The following is an 18611-nucleotide window of genomic DNA, read 5'->3' as shown; positions in this document are numbered from 1 at the left end:
ATCTTTTCCATCAAGAAACGAGCGCGCATTGTTGGGTGAACGGAGTCAGATAATTAATTCAAACAATTTGTTAAACGATACATTTCAATATTTAATTCCCAACAGGATTCATAACGTGTGCCACTATCCTTGCAGAATATCTCCCAATATGTTATTTATGTTGAGTGGAGGTTGAAATCAGCTGCCAGGCAAGAAATCTCACAACAAGCAACAAACAAATTCGACGCCGTTTCCACGGAAAAGTTAACTTGAATATTTCCTCATTAAAACATGACCTAAAGTCAAACAGTTTCCCGCGCGCTGGTGTTCTGAACGCAAACATATGCAAATCAGACGTGCAACAGTATCAAACAAGCGCAATAACGTTTTAGTCAACAGTCACCAGGGGACATGGCGCTTTGGTGTACAACTTCTACGGCAAAAAAAAATGGAATCTAAAGAGCTTTCATATCTTCCAGGTTGGTTCTTTCTCATCCCCACGGAAACACACTGCATTACATTTGCTTTAAGGAATGTTGAATGTGGAAGGTACGGTGCTAATTATGCATTTGTGTCACAGCAGACCGGTAGTTGGAAAACCATCAAATATACCACCCAAAAATCAAAACACGTATGAAGTTTCTTACAAAGTAGTGTCTCTTAAAATGATCTTGGTATTACAAACACCACATTAAGATTTCAAATAGCAAAATACCTGTTTTTATCCACGACGGTGGGTGGCCATTTTAACGCTTTCCGGTGGAATGAAGATGATAGCTCTAGGGCAGAGGTGTCAATCTCATTTTAACTCGGGGGGCCACACGATAGAACAAACATTGTCAGGGGCCGGGCTAGTAGATTAAAGAGAAAGAAAAAGGGAGATAAAGAAATAAGAGAAAGAGGGAGGGAACAGGAGAGAGGGCGGGACAAAGAAAGAGAGAGGGAAAGAAAGGGAGCGGAAGAAAGAAATACAAAGAAATAGAAAGACAGAAGGAGAGAAAAGAAAGCGCAAAGGGTAGGAAGAGAGAAAGAGAAAAGGAAAAAAGGAAGTTAGAGCAAAAGAAGTTAAAAAGAGAGATAGAAAGAGACAAAGAGCAACAAAGGAAGAGAAAAAGAGAGACACAGAAAGTGAAAGAGACAGAGAGTGGGAGAAAAGGGGTGGGAAAGAGAGAGAGAGAATGACAAGTAGTGTCTTTGTTCGAGGCACCTTTCTTTTCAAGTTCACATATTTCAACTTGCAGCTTGTTTTTCTCTTGCGCTTCTCCGAGTGTTGTCTCGCGGGCCGGATTCAATCCCTTAGCGGGCCTGATGTGGCCCGAGGGCCGCCTGTTTGACACCTGTGCTCTAGGGTAACAGAGACTAGCGTAAATAATGTTAATAACGCCGAACTGAGCTTTTATACTTTTTCCTCCACCGTGCCTGTCCGATTTTATCTTACTTTTACCCTCAGTGTTGCGGTCATGGAGCTTATTACGCTGGACGAAGGAGGCAGGGCAGGAGTGTTTTCTGCGGTTTTCTATTATTCCAAGATGAAAATGGTGAAAGTAAGAAAAGGACTGTTTTAAATACAATCCAAATGAAAACCCCAAACTTGCTTTGCTGCCTCAAAACCTGGATAACTTGCTGTGGTTGACAGAATAATGAATTCTGGTGTTTACCAGAAGATCCTGTAGGAGAAGGTCCGGGAATCAAGCATATTTGGATCACGCAGATGCGAAACCCACCAGCATGTTTACCTTTGAATGGCTAAAATAAAACAAAATAAGGTTCTGGAGTGGCCATGTCTGGACAGTCAAGATGGCGGCGCGCGCGAGTACAGCGGCTTCAGGCTCTCCAGTTCGTCATTTTGTTTTTAGTGTTTGTATCTCTAAAATGTTCCCTTCGACTCCTTTCACGACTACAATATCATCCACAACATCCCGAGGGAAATACAGGGACCACCGGGGGTGACATGCCTGCCGACAACGACGGAGCAAAAGTAAAAGGCTGCCGGTCGGGCCTAGGCTAAGAAGGCAACCACACAGACCAGCGCTTCCGAGCATGTTCCTGACCAATGCCAGATCCATTGTTCACAAAATTAGTGAATTTGAGCTGCGGGTCGCCACCAACAGCTTCGTCCGGAATTGCAGTATTTTTGTCATCACGGAGTCTTGGCTTCCCCAACTATCAGGACGAACACTACACCGGCATGACCGAGACGGAAACTCCGGTAAAAACAGGGGTGGGGGACTATGTGCTGCATTAACAGCAGAATCATTGACACACACTGCTCACCTGATATAGTTTCTAGCAGTATCTTGTAAACCCTTCTATCTACCGAGAGAGCTAACTGTGGTCATTGTGATTGCTGTTTACGTTCCACCGGATGCTAACGTTAGCATAGCGCTAAATCTCCTGCTCGCTGCTATCAATAAACAGCAGCTTGCACACCCCGACGGAGCTTTTATCGTCACCGTCGACTTTAATCAGGCATGCTTAAGGACTGTACTTCCCAAATTCATTTAATACATGGACTGTGCAACCAGGGGGAAAAACACTGGACCGTGTGTACTGTAACATCAAACATGTGTACAGAGATTCCCCCCTCCCCCCACCTAGCTGGATCCGACCATCTCTGTCTGTCCCTCACTCCCTCATACACCCCCCTTCTAGAGAAAAACAAATCCTCCAACAAGGACAATACAAACATATTTTTTGTTCCTTTATCGTCATTGTTCTCTCCTATCCTCACTGTAAAATGTGAACCTGGAGTGCCACAGCCAATTTCGTTGTCAATATATGTTCAGCCCATTCTGTAACAATGACAATAAAGGTATATTCTATTCTATTCTGTTTACTGTTTTGGTCCAACGTTTCCAAACACTTGTGAAGAACATAATGACATGGCTCTCTCGAGTTTCCAGTTATTACTACAACTCTGATTTTTCTCTGATCGATTGTTTTTTGGCACATCAAACATTCATGAGGTTTGGTTCTTTAATGACTTTTTTATGAGTTAACAGAAAAAGTGATGAAATCTGCCGAAGTTTCTCCACAGCGTTGTGAAAGACTCATTACCAATTATCATAAAAGTTTGATTTCTATTATCGATGGCAAAGGTGGCCCCACCGCTATTAGTTTCAATTCCATTTTCACACAGGTTTTGATTTTTTTCGTGCCCAAATAAATGGAATCAGCATTTCAAAATGTAATTTTGTATTTCCTAAGTGTTGTCTCTGAGTGATATCAAAATTGGTGTGATGATCTGAAACCTTTGTGAGTGACGAATTTGCAAAAGACACAGAAATCAGAGAGAGGGGTTATACTGTTTCACGACACTGTATCTGTAGAAAATAGACAAATTACACTTACCACAATGGACTTCCATCGTCCATGACCACAACTTACAGAACAACTGCCACTTGAACATGCATATATTTATTGTATATCATTAATATATCGTTTTCAACAATTTTCACCCTTTTGCACATTTTTACCCTTGCGTTTGACTTGCACTGAAAGGAGAAGCACTTGAATTTGGTGATATTTGTATGACAAAGAGACCATTTATTCATTCATTCAAATGCTAATGCACAGTATCTCAAGTCATGTACCTAATGCAGTATAAGAAATGTTTTGGGATTCATCAAAAGTAAATTGATTGTTGTGCAAAAAGCGATACAGTGCATTAGACATTTTCAAAGTGCAGGATTCATACACCTTTGTCATGATCAAATTCAAGCACTTTTTAAGGACCTTCAAAGCCAATTTTTCAATTCCTCCAGTACCCTTAAAAGAAGAAATCCGGTGCGATTCATGTATTTCGCAGAGCCACAGATGCATCGATGAATTACATATGTGACTTTAATCTTGAGGTAATTACAAAATCGTGAATTCACTTGTGTATAAATATTTGAGAAAAATTCCTCTTTATTGGTAAAAAATTAAGGAAGTTCTTCCAGTTACAATTTACAACTGGAAAACACTTCCTTCATTTTTTGCATGGCCCAAAATTGATATACAGACGCTCCCCTACTTACGAACATTCGAGTTACGTAAAAAGGTACATACGAAGATTTTTTTCGGGATGTTGAAAAATATCCGGACATTGCTGTTAGATTTTGTTTTTTGTGCAACTTTTTCTGAGACAGGTAAGAACTGTAGTGCTTCTTTCCGCCACTACTGGCAGGTGGCGCTGTGAGAGGTCACCCCGAAGAAGAAATCCGTCTTACTAACTCGTGTGTAAACATACTATACTGTTTCTCCAGCGCGCTCAGAACGTTGACATTTTTATTGTTTAATATCTCGTGCATCCATTCAATATGGTTGGTGTAAAGTGTAAAGAAGAGGTGAGACCGTTTCTTTTGAAATGAAAGTGGAATAAGAAAGCTTGATGCGGTTGAGAAAATGGTCGGAACCCTTTTTTTCGGCCACTTTTTACCACGGACGACCTCTCTTGGCGCTTCTTCGAAAAGTAAGTTAAACCTAACTATTTATCAATATAGAACATATTATTTCACGAAATGTTTGTCAGTACAAAACAATAGAGGTTACTTATACAAGCCTTAAACATACTTATATAAACTTTAAACATACAAAATATAGCACGGAAGCAACTTACGAACAAATTCAACTTATGAAAGATCGTCCGTAACCTATGTTCCTAAGTAGGGCAGCGTCTGTATAATCCTAGCACTAATACAAACTTCATCGTGCCCTGTTTAAGTGTAGCATCTACCTGCCTCTAGGGCCCGATGACGCTCCATAGGAGAATGCCATACAAACTAAATGAGCTGCCGTTAATCACGAGGAAATGAATGCAATTGCAAAGCTACCAGAGAGCAGTGTGGGCGTCATTTTGAAGCAGACTTTCTGAGAAAAGGGGCAACAATTTCTTGTGTTTACAATCAATTCAATCAAAATTCAAGCACTGTCTATTCCTTGAAAACACAACATTAAAATCCAAGCATTCTAAAGGACTTCAGGCACCCGTACAAGCCCAGAAAGGGAACCCTTTTCTAAAGGTTGTACCAAAAGCTGTGCAAATTACCATCTTCCTTCTCAGGGGCTATTCATTTATGCATTAATTGCAATAAAGACTCAAGAGGTAGAGCGCTCGTCTTGGGTAAGACACTGAACCCCTATTGCCCCCAATAAGCAGGTTTGCGCCTTACATGGCTGCACGGCCGCTATTGGTAAATGTGAAGTAAATAGTAAAGCGCTTTGGGAAGTCTTAATTGACTTGAAAAGCGCTATATAAATGCAGATCATTTCATTTCATTATTATCAAACAACGTAGCTGTGACTCCATGGTGATGACTGTTGACTCTCGGTCAGAATTTGCATTCTGTCGTCTAGCATCTCTTTAAACGGTATTCACCATGATAATCACAGTTTACGTTTTGTAAATCCCTGCATACTTGAACTCTTCTCATCATCTCTTGTTGTACTGATCTTTGCGTTTGCGAAGTTCCTGCAGCACTCGTGCCCGATACTGAGTCCAGTCCTCGTCGTCCTTCTGCTGGAGTCCAAGCGCCACGTGGAGGTCCGCACAGTGGCTGCGCAGGAAAGGATTGTAGGCCTTTTCGTCTCCGATAGTGGAAGGACACTGAAAAGCAAGGAATGACATTGCCAGCCTTTTCCGGCCAAGTACCATGGTCTCGGACTTAGAGGTGCATGTCCTCATCCCGGCCGGGAATTAATAAACCATTAATATAAAAAAGATAACAGTATATTTAAGGTATATCAAGAATTTTCATTTTACAAAATAAAACTACAACTTGTCGTGAAACAGGAAAATCAATGCATATTTTTTTTTAAACAAGTAAAACAAGATTTTTTTCAATAAAATAAAAAAACGAGTTAATAAAATGATTTAGATTACATGCTCAAGGAAGTACGGGTAATTAGTTTTATTGAAGATTACACCCAAAGGGGAAAAAAATCCGGCAGGTACTTTTGCAAGTTTAGTTTTTTTTCTCTACACGTTAAAAAAATGTCCTTTAAAAATTAGTTACGGCGGTAGATGGTTTTGCTAATTTCAATACAGTATATATTTTTTATTTTATAAAAATGGCTCAAGAAATAAAACTAGAAAAGCAGAAAAAATATTTTGATAGTTTTGGCTAAATTATAGCCTGATAAAATTTAAATGTTAAAAAATAACCCCAAGCTGAATATTTTTAATTTTTTTCCCCACGGTCCTGCAAATCAAGTTCATTATCGAAACTGGGTCAGGTAGAGCTGGATATTTTAGACTGGCTCAGAAGCCACTTTTCACAGATAGAAAAAAAGACTGAATGTAATGTGCTTGATTCGTAAAATAAGTTACATTACATTTCAACACATTCTTCCACATTTTCAGAGATTATCTTAATACAAAATCATCCACGTGGTGACAAACTCTCTCTCCCTTTCAGCTGTGCAAATTCTATCGTGCAAAGAGATGGTGTGACCGCAACCAGACCTGACATACTAGCCAGCGATAAGGCCTTCCTTCCGGAAACCAGAAAATAGAAATCCTCGGGCAGCCTTAGGAGAGCGGCCATGCATCATTCTCACCGTGCAGCGCTGTTGGCCTCGCTGCTGCTGCACGCACTGGTATTTGTTTTCCAAGGCGGCGTTGCGTGGCTCCACCTCAGCGGCGAACAGCAGATTGTCCGTGGCATACTCGTGACCTGAGGGCCGAGAGGCAAACGGGCGGTCATGTAGCCCCCGCAAGAAAAACAAGGATCGGCCAGCGGCATAACAACACTGACTTGCACACTATGTGATGGAATTGACAGTGTGGAATAATTGTAGCTTTGCTATGACAAGCAATTAGCTTAGCACACAATCCCAACATATTAACTCTGATGTGTGTGGGTTCCTACCAGGCCAAAGGAGAGTGTCATCGTTTAAGGAGCCGACAGTGTCGAGCGACGACAGCATTGTGGTGGCGCTGCCCTCGAACATCCTCCCTTCAGATAAGAAAAAATGCTTTCACACGAGTAGTTTGTTTTTATTTGATAACATAGTTTTTGGGTAGGGAAAGGCCAACAGAGGCTCAACTTCCTGAGGGTCCTCTGGCGGAACAACCTGGAACAGAAGCTGCGAGTGTCCTTCTACATGTAACGGGTGTAATAATAACTTTTGTTTTATTGAAATTCCTGCTGAAATATGTTGTATAGTTTCTGTATAAGTGTCCTGCAATGGTGAGTCCAACAGTGCCACCTGCTGGTATGTGGTAAGGTTTGGTTTGGCTTTAGACTTTGCGACAGGAAGGTGGGGGGTTTTGGCAGTCTACAACGAGCTGCCAACGTTAAGACACGATCTTTTGGTGCTCCGCGAAAAAGTTAACTTTAAACATTAAAACCACATCTGACAAATCTCTCAACGTGCACAGTAATATGATTGATGTTGTCAAGCTGTTTGGATTTATTTTTGTTTTCTTTCTGTCGCCTTTTATGTTAGTTTTGCCGGACGTTACATGTTGTGCTAAAATGCTAGTTCCCCTCATAGAGATCAAAGCCAGCAGAGAAGCTCACCACATGTTGTGTTGTGACTCATTCATTTGCAGGTAAATTGTACCCGTTTTTATACTCATTGTTGTTATTATTTCTATTTTCTCATATATATATAAAAAGGATGATGTTGGTTGAAATTCAGACCAAAGAAAAATATGTTTAATTCATTGTAAACGTTAAAAAAAAACACTATACGATCTCTTGTTAAAAGTATCTTGTTAAAATGGATGTAAAAATGTATTGTGATGGTTGATATTCTAAAATGTATTTTTTGTAAACTGAAAAGAAAGCTCTTTGATATGTTTTGGGCAGTCTACAACGAGCTGCCAACCAGATCAAAGCCAGCAGAGAAGCTTACCAGGTGTTGTGTTGTGACTCATTCGTTTGCAGCAACTATAATAAAAACCTCAACATCCAGTCCAGCATGAATGTGGATCTTTGGTGGGACAGGTACACCGCGGTTACATACAAGGCCACAGTGGAGAGCATTTTGGCATACGGCATCACAGAGTGGTATGATAAGAGTACGAAAGGGCACGGCAAACATCTACAGAGAGTAATCAACACAGCCCAGAAGATCAACAGCTACTCTCGGCCCAGGCTACAGCGATACCATAGAAGAGTTATCAACATTATGAAAGACTCTTCCCAAACTCTGCCACTTTGACTAATTGCCCTCTGGTGGGCGCTACAGGTCTCTCAAAACAAGGACAAACAGGATCACTGACAGCTTCTTCCACAGGGCTATCACCACCCTAAACGAGCGCACAAAACTAAAAACATATCTTACTCCTTTATCCTGGGACATTTCTTTTTTTGTTGTTGCTAAATATTATTGCAGGAAACTGTGAAAATATAAACCTTGTGACTTCTTTTGGAAATTTTGTCGCTACTAAATGTCATTGCACTGCAATGCACTATTCATTCTTATTCACAAACATTGCACTATTAATATAACTTAGTAACTAAGTGATAAGTTGTTAAGAATTTTTTCTGTCTTTCGTCGGCTTTTTTTGGTTTTTAAAGTCTTTATTACATGTTTACTCTGGAGTGGCATGTTTAATCTTGTTGCATGCAATGTTTACGGTGTTGTTTTCAAAGTAAACAAAAACAATTAAATTCACTTATTTGGAGATTGTAGGTTGTAGGCCGTAGCAGAGGAATTAAACTAAAAAGTTACTTGTTTATTTTGCTTCTCTTTCACATTTGTTATTGATTTGTGTATTAGAGCTCTAAATGATTCATGGAAGAACTTTATAAAAAGGTCATCAGTAATCATTTTTTACTCTTAACTTTTGTTCAATTTGCATACTCACAAATATCTGCATACTAGCACGGTTTAAATAAAAACTTGTTTAGAGGCCACAGCTTGAAATGTTTACTTTTATTGTCGAAAATGTTCATATTATTATCCAAACATTTAACTGTACCTACTTTTAAAAAAGTCATGTATTTTTGCACTTTCCCCCAACCTTAAAATAAAAAGATTTTTAATCAACCTTCGTAAAAGTGAATTCCCATAGCATATGATTTAGATAGCAACTACTGCTCGTTTGGGGACCTTAAACTTGTTGTTAGTTCTGCTTTAAAGTAAAAAGATCCACACAGCACTAGGTTTCACATAGATTTCTTTTTTGCAATGGAACGACTTAATGAATCATTTCGGCCATACTTACCGCATCCGGAGAGGAAGACCAGGTCACCGGAGAAAAGACTTGACGGCGCACCCGAAGGCCGACCATCCAAAAGGTAAACCATGTGCCCCACTGTGTGTCCTGGCGTAAAGAGGGCCTTGAAGTGCAAACAACCGACCGTTACAGAGTCTTTGTTTGACAGGGCACTAGAACGAAAGAAAAACAATTTCACAAACAAGTGATCACATAATTATTAAAAAAATAATGTATTCAATGTAAATCAGGGGTGTCAAACATGTGGATAAGGCCGGTTTACAGATTGTATCCGGCCCGCGAGACGACAGTAAGAAAGACGAGCTTTAAAAAATCCTCACTTGATGTTGCCAAATCCAGGGGCCACTCCATAAGACACTAGCTGTATTTCGTTCTTTCTATCGCTTTCCTTGTTTCTCCCTTTCTTTCTACGTTTCTCTCCTTATTTTTTCTTTCCCTTTCTCACATCCTCTTTTGCTTTCCTTTCTGTCCTCATTTTTTCTTTAAGTCACATCCTTTTTTGTTCTTTCCTCCTTTCTCTTCCTTCTTTTCTCTCCTTATTTTTTCTTTCTCTTTCTCACATCCTGTTTTGCTCTTTCCTCCTCTATTTCTTCCTTTCTCTCATTATTTTTTCTTCTCTTTCTCACATCCCCTTTTGCTTTTTCCTCCTTTCTCTTCTTTACTCTCATTATTTTTTCTTTCTCTTTTTTGCATCCTCTTTTGTTCTTTCCTCCTTTCTCCTTTTTTCTCTCATTAATTCCTTCTTTTTCTCACACCCTCTTTTGCTCTTTCCCCCTTTCTCTTTCTTCTTTTCTCTCCTTATTTTTCCTTTCTCACATCCTCTTTTGCTCTTTCCTCCTTTCTATTTTTTCACTCTGTTCTTTTTCTTTCGCGCTATTATTTTCCTTCTGTTTTTTTCCTCTCCTATATTTCTCTTTCTTTTGTTATTTTTCATTTTCTCTATCCTGGTCCCTTCTTTCTCTCCTTTTTTTCCCCATGTCTCCTTTTTTGCACTTCCTCTCTCTCCTTTTTGTCATTTTCTCTTTTATTTCTCTCACTCCATTTATTTTGTTCTCCCTTTCTTTATGTCCACTCTATTTCTCTTTCTATCTCAGTCTCTATCTTTCTTTCTTTCTCTCTTGCTTTTTCTCTTTCTCAGTATCTACTAGTCCAGCCTCCAAGAGGTTTTTTAAGCATGTGGTCCTTGAGCTCAACGAGTTTGACAACCGTGATCTAAATGTTTAGCGGAAAGAGGTCAATACTAGCACAGAAAAAGTGAAAATATGGATTGAAATGGGGGAAAAAAAAACAAAATAAATGCATTATCGTTACAGGCCACACTGATTCAATGTGATGTGGTGTGCGCCCTGTTCTTGTGCACTATATTGAACAATGTAAAACTCACTGTGTCAGGCCGGGAATGTTATCAGCTGCATTTCCGTAGACTTTACACGAGCTATGAAGCCTTTTCAGCAATTTGTTTCCCCCGCTGTGATCCCTGCAGATAACACAGAGGAAGTGGCGAGTCGTGGCCGTTGATTCTCTAACTTATCAAGCTTATTGTGGAGAGCAAGCACATTCAATCAAGTTAGATACAGTTAGCGCACTGTGAATGGAAAACCTGTAAACAGTGTACACTTCACGGGCCTGCATATTGAACACAAATCAGGATTCATCGTGCAGTGAGAAGGTAAGTTATTCACGTAGTGATTCCTCGAAACTGCTGAGCATACTTTTTATTTACTATTGACATTTTTTTTCTAAAATGTTCAAAATATTTTTGTTTATCTCACCAATGCTTGTGTGTGCAGAGGATGGCTTCTAGCATCACTCCCTCCTCCTCGAGCACCTTCTGCAAAATTGATTAAGGAGTTATCACATCACTGGTTTCAAGGAAAACAATACCTGGTTATAGATCTATATAACTATCCATCCATTATCTGCCCCGCTTGTCCTCAGTAGGGTCGCGGGGGTGCTGGAGCCCATCCCAGCTATCTTTGGGCAGTGGGCAGGGGACACTCTGAACTGGTTGCCAGCCAGTCGCAGGGCACACAGAGACACACAACTCGCTCGCTCATTCACAGCTAGGGACAATTTGGACAGGCCAATTAACCTGACATGCATGTTTTTTGAAAGTGGGAGGAAACCGGAGTGCCCGGACGAAACTCACGCAAGCACGGGGAGAACATGCAAACTCCACACACGAGGCTCGATCTCATGACCTCAGAACTGTGTCACACACGCGCTAACCACTGCGCCGCCGTGCTGCCCATCTATATAATTAATGCATTGATTTTCTTTCACAATCCTATCTGGACAGACTAATTAGATGTAGATTTTTCTTCAGTTCCTTCTTGATTATTTTTAATGTAAAAATAACCAAAGAACGCAATTAACACAATATTGCATGTAAGCACAGGAAAGACAACATGCAAACATGATAAAATCCAATGAAACTTTCTTTTAAATAATAATGTTAAATTAGGACTTTTTTTCTGGTAGATTGCAACTTAAGGTTAAGAAGTTCATTTTATAGAATGAATAACAGTAGAGAATATAGATAAATAAACTTCCAACTATACTCTTCGGTATAAGTGAAGACTTGTTTGTAAGTAAAGACTTATTTTGTACGTTGCACCCAAACACATCGAAGTTCAACACCAAGCTGCTTTTTGTTTAGTTGCTTAGCAACCGGAGGCGAATTGGGACCTGTGACATCCTGCCTGCTAACACCTTTGTCGAAGTTCAGCGTTAAGGCATGTCACTGTCACTTCATTTACATTTGAAACAGCAAGGTGGGCCATTTTTTATTGATACAGAGGTGTTCAGATCTACGGTGTCAAAAGTCAAATGGGGAGAGGGCCAAATAAGAAAAATGACTTCAAGCCGAGGGGCCGGACTGATTGAATTATGAAAATGTTTTCAACTGCACATATAGTCTAGTGAACCCAAATGAACCTACTAAAAACGTAACACATATATTCCAATAATATCCGATAAATTAAGTCACATTTATTGTGGCTCTTTAAACAATCTTTAGTATTTACCAGGCACAAAAGATGCATTTCCTTGACATCAAAATCTGCATAATATTAAATGGAAAAAAATACATTATGATTCAGGAACCATCTATTTGTGCAAAGGTGGGCAAAAATTATTTTAAAGAAAAAACATCTCTCATTCACTCAACTGATTTTCAATAGAGTATATAATTTGATTGAAATAAAATAAATCAAAGTGCAAAAATACATTTGCTTAATGCAGCAATTTCTTCAAATAATCTAAAGTGAAATTAATACACAAGAATTTTGGATGTATGATACAAAAATCAAGATAATCTCTGGGTCTGTAATATTCTCACAGGCCTCGACTTTGCATGTGATTCGGATCAAACATAGAAGAAGTCACCTGAACCATTTGAGGGTCTGCTGGGTCTACAACTGCCGCGATGCCAGAGGTCGTGTCAATGATGAGATAGCTGTAGTTATCTGACAGCACAGCGATGGGGATAATTTTCATGCCTGGGGGTGAACAAATCACAAAACATAAACTCATATTACGGACCAGAGAGGATACTATTTTTCCTGGCACCACAATCATGAATGATTAACTCATTAAGTCCCATAACGTATAATTATGTTTTCATTAGCATTGTCCCCGAGTACCAAAATGTAAAAATATGCCTTTTTTTTTGCATTTTATTTAATAAAAAAAAAAAAAACTATTATAAACGGTTTAGCACAGCTCATCAGTAAGTATCAAGCTTCTGGGGATGATTATAGTATGAAAAAAATCCCCATTACATGGCAGGAGTCCATTTGGTTAAATATTTGTTTTATGCCTCCACTTCTTAGTCTTGCTTCCTTTATCCAGTGATTGAAGATTGGGTGGGCCAGTATAAAAAATATAGGTGTAGTGAAGCAGTGTGGTAGGAGTAGTGAATATATGGACAAGGGCAGACATTTAACAATTTGAGCGTTTGTCATGAAATGAAATGATCTGCATTTAGATAGCATGAGATGGAAAAATCTTTTACTTTACGCGAATATATTAAAGAAAAGTGTTTTCGAGCTCGGATGTTGTTTAGTGGCTTGCCTAACAAATAGACTATCAAAAACATGAATAAAACACATACCCATGTCAGACAGAAGTGTTGAACGAGGAGGGGCTGGCAGAAAGCGTGTGTGTGTGTGTGTGTGTGCATGTGTGTTTCAATTTGATGTTTTCATTGGTGAATAGTATGCAGGGATGTGATTTGACCGAAGTGAAATTATCTGAAAATTAGGCGGGGATCTGGGGGCCGCGGGCACCCAGCTAGGTCCAGGGCAGTGCCCTGGTGGGGGGACAAGTCGGGCGAAGCCCCCCGGAGCACATGGGTTTTCCGTGTTTTTAAGTACTTTCAATGCACTCAGATGACAAAGAAATAGACAAAACAACAGCATAAATTTTCAATGTATTTTGAACTATCCCATATAAAATTACAGTTTAAGTCAACTCAAAATCAGTCACATTAAAAAACATTGGACTGCCTTTGCTTTTAAAAACTATCACTGAGAATATCATATCTAACTCATGTGATTACTAAGTTAACACATAAATCATGTTGAAGAGTTCAAATTTCATGAACAAATAATTGTATCATGACCAAATGAAAAGTAACTCATATTAGAACATACCACAAATGTCTTTGTTATAGCAGAAGATGTTATCTATAAATGAAAGTACTGTAGTGGGTTGTACATAATTCACCCACGGAACCATTGTTTAGTTAGCGAGTTCCTAGGGGGACTCTTAATTAGGCCGGTTCTAGCCACTCTCGTGTTTGTTTTGTTATTGCCAGTTTAAATGTCATTAAAGCAGCTTTCGTTGGCACCTTTGTTTGACACTCCGCCTACGACTCCCGTCTCTGCTCGCTACATTGGATCACGTCGGGGTCACCAACATTTGTAGATAATTCCTTCTCTAACCAGTCCGATCGAAACTTGTTTTTTACGATCTTAGCAATTTCTTTAACTCGCGGAGCATCTTTGCGTTCGGTCTCGGACATCTTTCTTTAAACACTCGGCAAAAACGTGTGAGAAATGAACAATGGCATACTCCTACGCCTTTATAACAAGCGCGTTTATTGGTCAACACGGAGACTCCAACCAATCGCAAGTACGTTTCATTTCAGTTACGGAAACACTAAAATGGAATGCTGTCGAGACGAAATCGTTTTTTTTACCAATTAAAAAATCGGAAATTTTAAAATTTTATTTTTGGAGATAAAAAAAGCGGAATTCCGCGAATAAGCGGAAAAATCACATCCCTGAGTATGGTAGCTGAACATATCACTTGTTTTTTATTGTCGTTCATTGTTGAAGAATGCTTGATTCTTGTGGTCAAAAGTTGAAGTCATGGATGTCTACAGGCCTTTCCTCGCGTTGCTCACATTCATTTTTTAGTTTATTGATGAACAAGAATAGTACTAATACTACAAGAATAGTACAGTTATGAAATGATCTGCATTTAGATAGCGCTTTTCAAGCCAATGACTTCCCAAAGCGCTTTACAATGTGCTCCACATTTCCCAATAGCGGCCTTGTATTGCAGCCATGTAAGACGCTAACCTGTTTATTGGGGGTATCAGGGGTTCAGTGTCTTACCCAAGGACACTTCGAAATTTAACACGGACGATCCGGGATTCGAACTGGGATCCCTTGATCCCAAGACAAGCGCTCTACCTCCTGAGCTACTGCCGCCCCAAAGTTATACCATTTCAATGTCTATACATGTTGAATACTTGGACTAGTGTAAAATGACAGCTCAGTTGGATACAAAAAAATGTTGTGCGAGTCATTAATCTTGGTGTGGCACGCTGATTTACAAAGAAATTTGAAAGTGGCACTCCACACCGAAAAGGTTGCGGACAACTGCTGTAGACCATCCAAAATTAGTCGACTTAGCAGAAAAGGCTCTTCCCATTCGAGAGAAACATCTGGCATTAAATGAGTTGAAAATATATGCACACAATTATTGCCATACCACTAAATTGCATCGGGTTTGTTGTAGAGTGTCCAGTTGGGTAGCGTTCCCTGGCTTTCCTCATCTGCCTCTTGTAAAACATGTAGCCCAGACTGGTTTTGGTGTACAAAGCATACCTGGTGAGGCAGATATAACACATGCGCATGAAATGTTGACAATGAACTAAATGAAAATAATAATTCCCGATATCATGTATTATATACTGATATAGGTATGGAGAATTCATAGTAACACATACCTGTCAACCTGTACATTTTTGCCATACAAAGAACGTTTATTATGCATTTTAAGACGTGTACAACGTACAAGAAAATCTGTACGGAAAAACGCAAATTTGTCAATGATGGGTACCATCCGGTAAACACCGGCTATCATGAAACGGCAAATCAATCAAGTCAAACGAGTTCGCCGCGGTAGCCTCCATCTCTGTATTGTTTTTTTCGTTGCAAACGAAGCGAGCGTTTGATGCTACTGTGCGCATGCCTCTGCCGCTGTAGTGCCTAATTTCAACTCCCCTGCAAAATCCTCCCCTCTCGCGTGAACGCGCATTCTGCTGCGCTTACGACAATAGCGATCGTATTCTATATCATGAACTTATTAAAACAATAAAGCTATTGTCGGAAGCGCAGCAGAATGCGCATTCACGCGAGGGTGGGAGGATTTTGCAGGGGAGTCGAAATTAGGCACGACACCGGAAGACTCCTGCAGAAGTGATGTTTTGCCATTTCATCGCAGAGCACAACATACCTCCTAAAGTTGCCGATCACTTCACAAGGCTTATGAAAAACATGTTTCCCAGTCACAAGGCTGCAAAGGTATGTATTTTCTGTCCCTGTTAAATAGTCTGTTTGAAATATAAAATACAAGCATCAATGGTTGATATTGTGGGTTTGGTTTACAAAATAGAAATGCCAACTCATTTTTTCCTCCGAAAAAGATCTTTATTTACAAATTTAAAGTGTTATTAATGGATATTTTAGTTACGCTGATAACAATTGTTCCTGATCTTTTAATTTATTCATATTATTATTAAAAATATGTACAGAATGATATAACAAAACACATGTGCAATATAACACGTTAAACTACATAAATAAACACATTTGAAAAAAAAAATATGGTGTGATATTATTTTGTATTTTGTAAGGGAAAATACGGCAGTTTGTAAGGGCATGGAGCCCTGGAGCGCGACAGGTATGGTAATACCAGACCGACAAATTGTTTAACAGTTTGAAAATATAGACTACACGGACATAAATGGAACCAGAATATCTTATTGTTGCAAAAGAACTACGAATGATACAATTCTTAATGAATAAATAGCCTCGAAGCTAACGCTTGATGTTGCTACGCTAAAGCGAATCAGTCAGACACACAGCGTACATTCCAGAAATTAACGTTAGGACAGACGTACGCTATTCTGAACAACGGCTTCTCCGTCCGAGCCATGATTTTACTAGATATTTTCCTCCAAAGCAGCTGTCCGGTGCGTCTGAAGCGGACAAACAGACATAACGAGACGAAGGATGCGCCGACAGTGGCCGGGAGAAGCCAGTCAGGAAACGCCATCACGTCTGAGATAGGAAGAGACGCGTGACGTCATAACCACGCGCCCGACCCCAATATTTGTTTTTTGTTTTTGAAACATTTTTATAAAACATTTCAATTATAAACAAAATTGGCATGGAAAAGTAAAAAACAAAAACACAAAACACAAAAAAAACAATACGGAGTACAGTAAACATTTTCAAGCTAACGTAAGGTCAAGTCAAGTCATTTTTATTTGTATACAGTGGGGCCTCGCTACTTCGCGGTTCCACGTTCGCGGGTTCAGAGCTTCGCGGGTCTAAAAAAGAATAATAATAGAATAAAATAATAAAAAGAAAAATAGATTTTTTTTTTGTAGGCATTTTTGAAGGGACGTCGCTACTTCGCGGATTTTCACTTTTCGCGGGTGGTTTTGGTCCCCATTAACCGGGTCTAAAAAATAATAATAATAAAATAAAATAATAAAAAAAAATAAAAAAAAAAAAATAAGCATTTTTGAAGGGGCGTCGCTACTTCGCGGATTTTCACTTTTCACAGGTGGTTTTGGTCCCCATTAACCGGGTCTAAAAAATAATAATAATAAAATAAAATAATTACAAAAAAAAGAAAAAAAAGAAATTAAGCATTTTTGAAGGGGCGTCGCTACTTCGCGGATTTTCACTTTTCGCGGGTGGTTTTGGTCCCCATTAACCGCGATAACCGAGGGATTACTGTAGTCCTTAATCACAAAAAGTCTCAAAGGGCTTCACAGGTTATTACACAGACTATTTTTTCAGACTATTATCACACCATCCCCTGATCTGGAACCAACATGAAGGCAAGGAAAAACTCAAAAACCTCAACATGAACAAGGTGAGGACATTTATAACAAAGTTTCAAAATAAAGACAAAACAGAGTGCACTCTGGGAAGTCAAGTTAAGTCATGTTTATTTGTGACGCCCTTAATCACAAGAAGTCTCAAAGGGCAGACTATTAAAAACTATCATTACACCATCCCCTGATCTAAAACCCACATGAGGGCAAGGAAAAACTCCAAACCTCAGCATGCGGAAAATGAAGAAACCTTGAAAAGGGAAGAGCGTCTCCCACCAAGAAAAGCATTTGTTTCGGCCCCTCTGTTGCAGGAGAAAGGTGTGAATTATGCAAAACATAAAAATGAAAACCTCTCCTGGGAACTCGCATTTACAAGATAAAAGAAAGGATCTCAATGAACAAGAGACTTTTGTTAAAACTGCCCACTGCTGGATTTTGAAGGTAGTAAAGTAAGATAAGGGTGGAAGACCATTGCTGGGAAAATACATGTAACGGGTGTAATAATAACTTTTGTTTTATTGAAATTCCTGCTGAAATATGTGTATAGTTTTTGGTAAATGTCCTGCAATGATGAGTCACAACATTAGCTTTTTCTGCTGGGTCTGATCTCTACAAGGGGAATTAATATCTAGTAAAACAGAAACAAAACGAAAATAAACCTAAACAGCTTGACAATATCAATCACATTACTATGCATGGTGAGAGATTTGTCAGCTGGGGTTATAATGTTTAAAATTAACTTCTTTTGTGGAGCACCAAAAGATATGTCTTACCTTTGTAGTTCTCTCTGGTAAGACTAACAACAAACCCCGCCTCCTGGTCACATGTTAGAAGCCAAAACCAAACCCCACCCCAAGAGGAGCCCACTCGAGTGTCGTCGTCTGTGGTGAACTCAACCACGGCAGAACCGAACCCCCGGAGTCGCCATGCTCACCCAGGTGAAGTCGGCAGTGGCCACCTTAATGGGGGCCGTGATGACGGCCAGCGGCAGCGGCGGTAGCGAACCCCCTGGCGGTTCGGAAGTTGGTCCGAAATTTCCCTACGGAAGACCGGAGTTTCTGGGACTGACGCCGGACGAGGTGGAGTGCTCGGCGA

General features: G+C 39.6%; 1 protein-coding gene across 1 annotated transcript; it reads right to left on the bottom strand.

Moving 5' to 3' along the window:
• Positions 1-3380: 3380 nt before the first annotated feature.
• pnkd (PNKD metallo-beta-lactamase domain containing) lies at positions 3381-16723 on the bottom strand. Its single transcript, XM_088353416.1, has 9 exons — positions 16569-16723; positions 15155-15270; positions 12539-12651; positions 10924-10982; positions 10536-10628; positions 9140-9303; positions 6831-6917; positions 6520-6635; positions 3381-5566 (listed from the first exon to the last, which is right to left on the bottom strand). The coding sequence occupies exons 1-9, from the start codon at positions 16721-16723 to the stop codon at positions 5393-5395; spliced, it is 1077 nt and encodes a 358-aa protein (XP_088209542.1). The 3' UTR covers positions 3381-5392.
• Positions 16724-18611: the final 1888 nt, after the last annotated feature.

This window comes from Urocampus carinirostris, chromosome 14, assembly GCF_059441175.1.
Source record: "Urocampus carinirostris isolate Australia breed hairy pipefish chromosome 14, RoL_Ucar_1.0, whole genome shotgun sequence".
NCBI lineage: Eukaryota > Metazoa > Chordata > Actinopteri > Syngnathiformes > Syngnathidae > Urocampus > Urocampus carinirostris.
Note: the sequence above shows the minus strand (reverse complement) of the source record. Positions and strands in the feature narration are given on the sequence as shown.

Bases quoted from the DNA above. Each gene is read 5' to 3' on its own strand.
- pnkd (XM_088353416.1), bottom strand. From the start codon at position 16,723: ATGGCGTTTCCTGACTGGCTTCTCCCGGCCACTGTCGGCGCATCCTTC. The intron at 12,652-15,154 runs GTATGGCAATAA...GTTCACCCCCAG, and splicing joins AAACCCGATGCAATTTAGTG to GCATGAAAATTATCCCCATC. The intron at 10,629-10,923 runs GTGAGATAAACA...TGTTATCTGCAG, and splicing joins CTCTGCACACACAAGCATTG to GGATCACAGCGGGGGAAACA.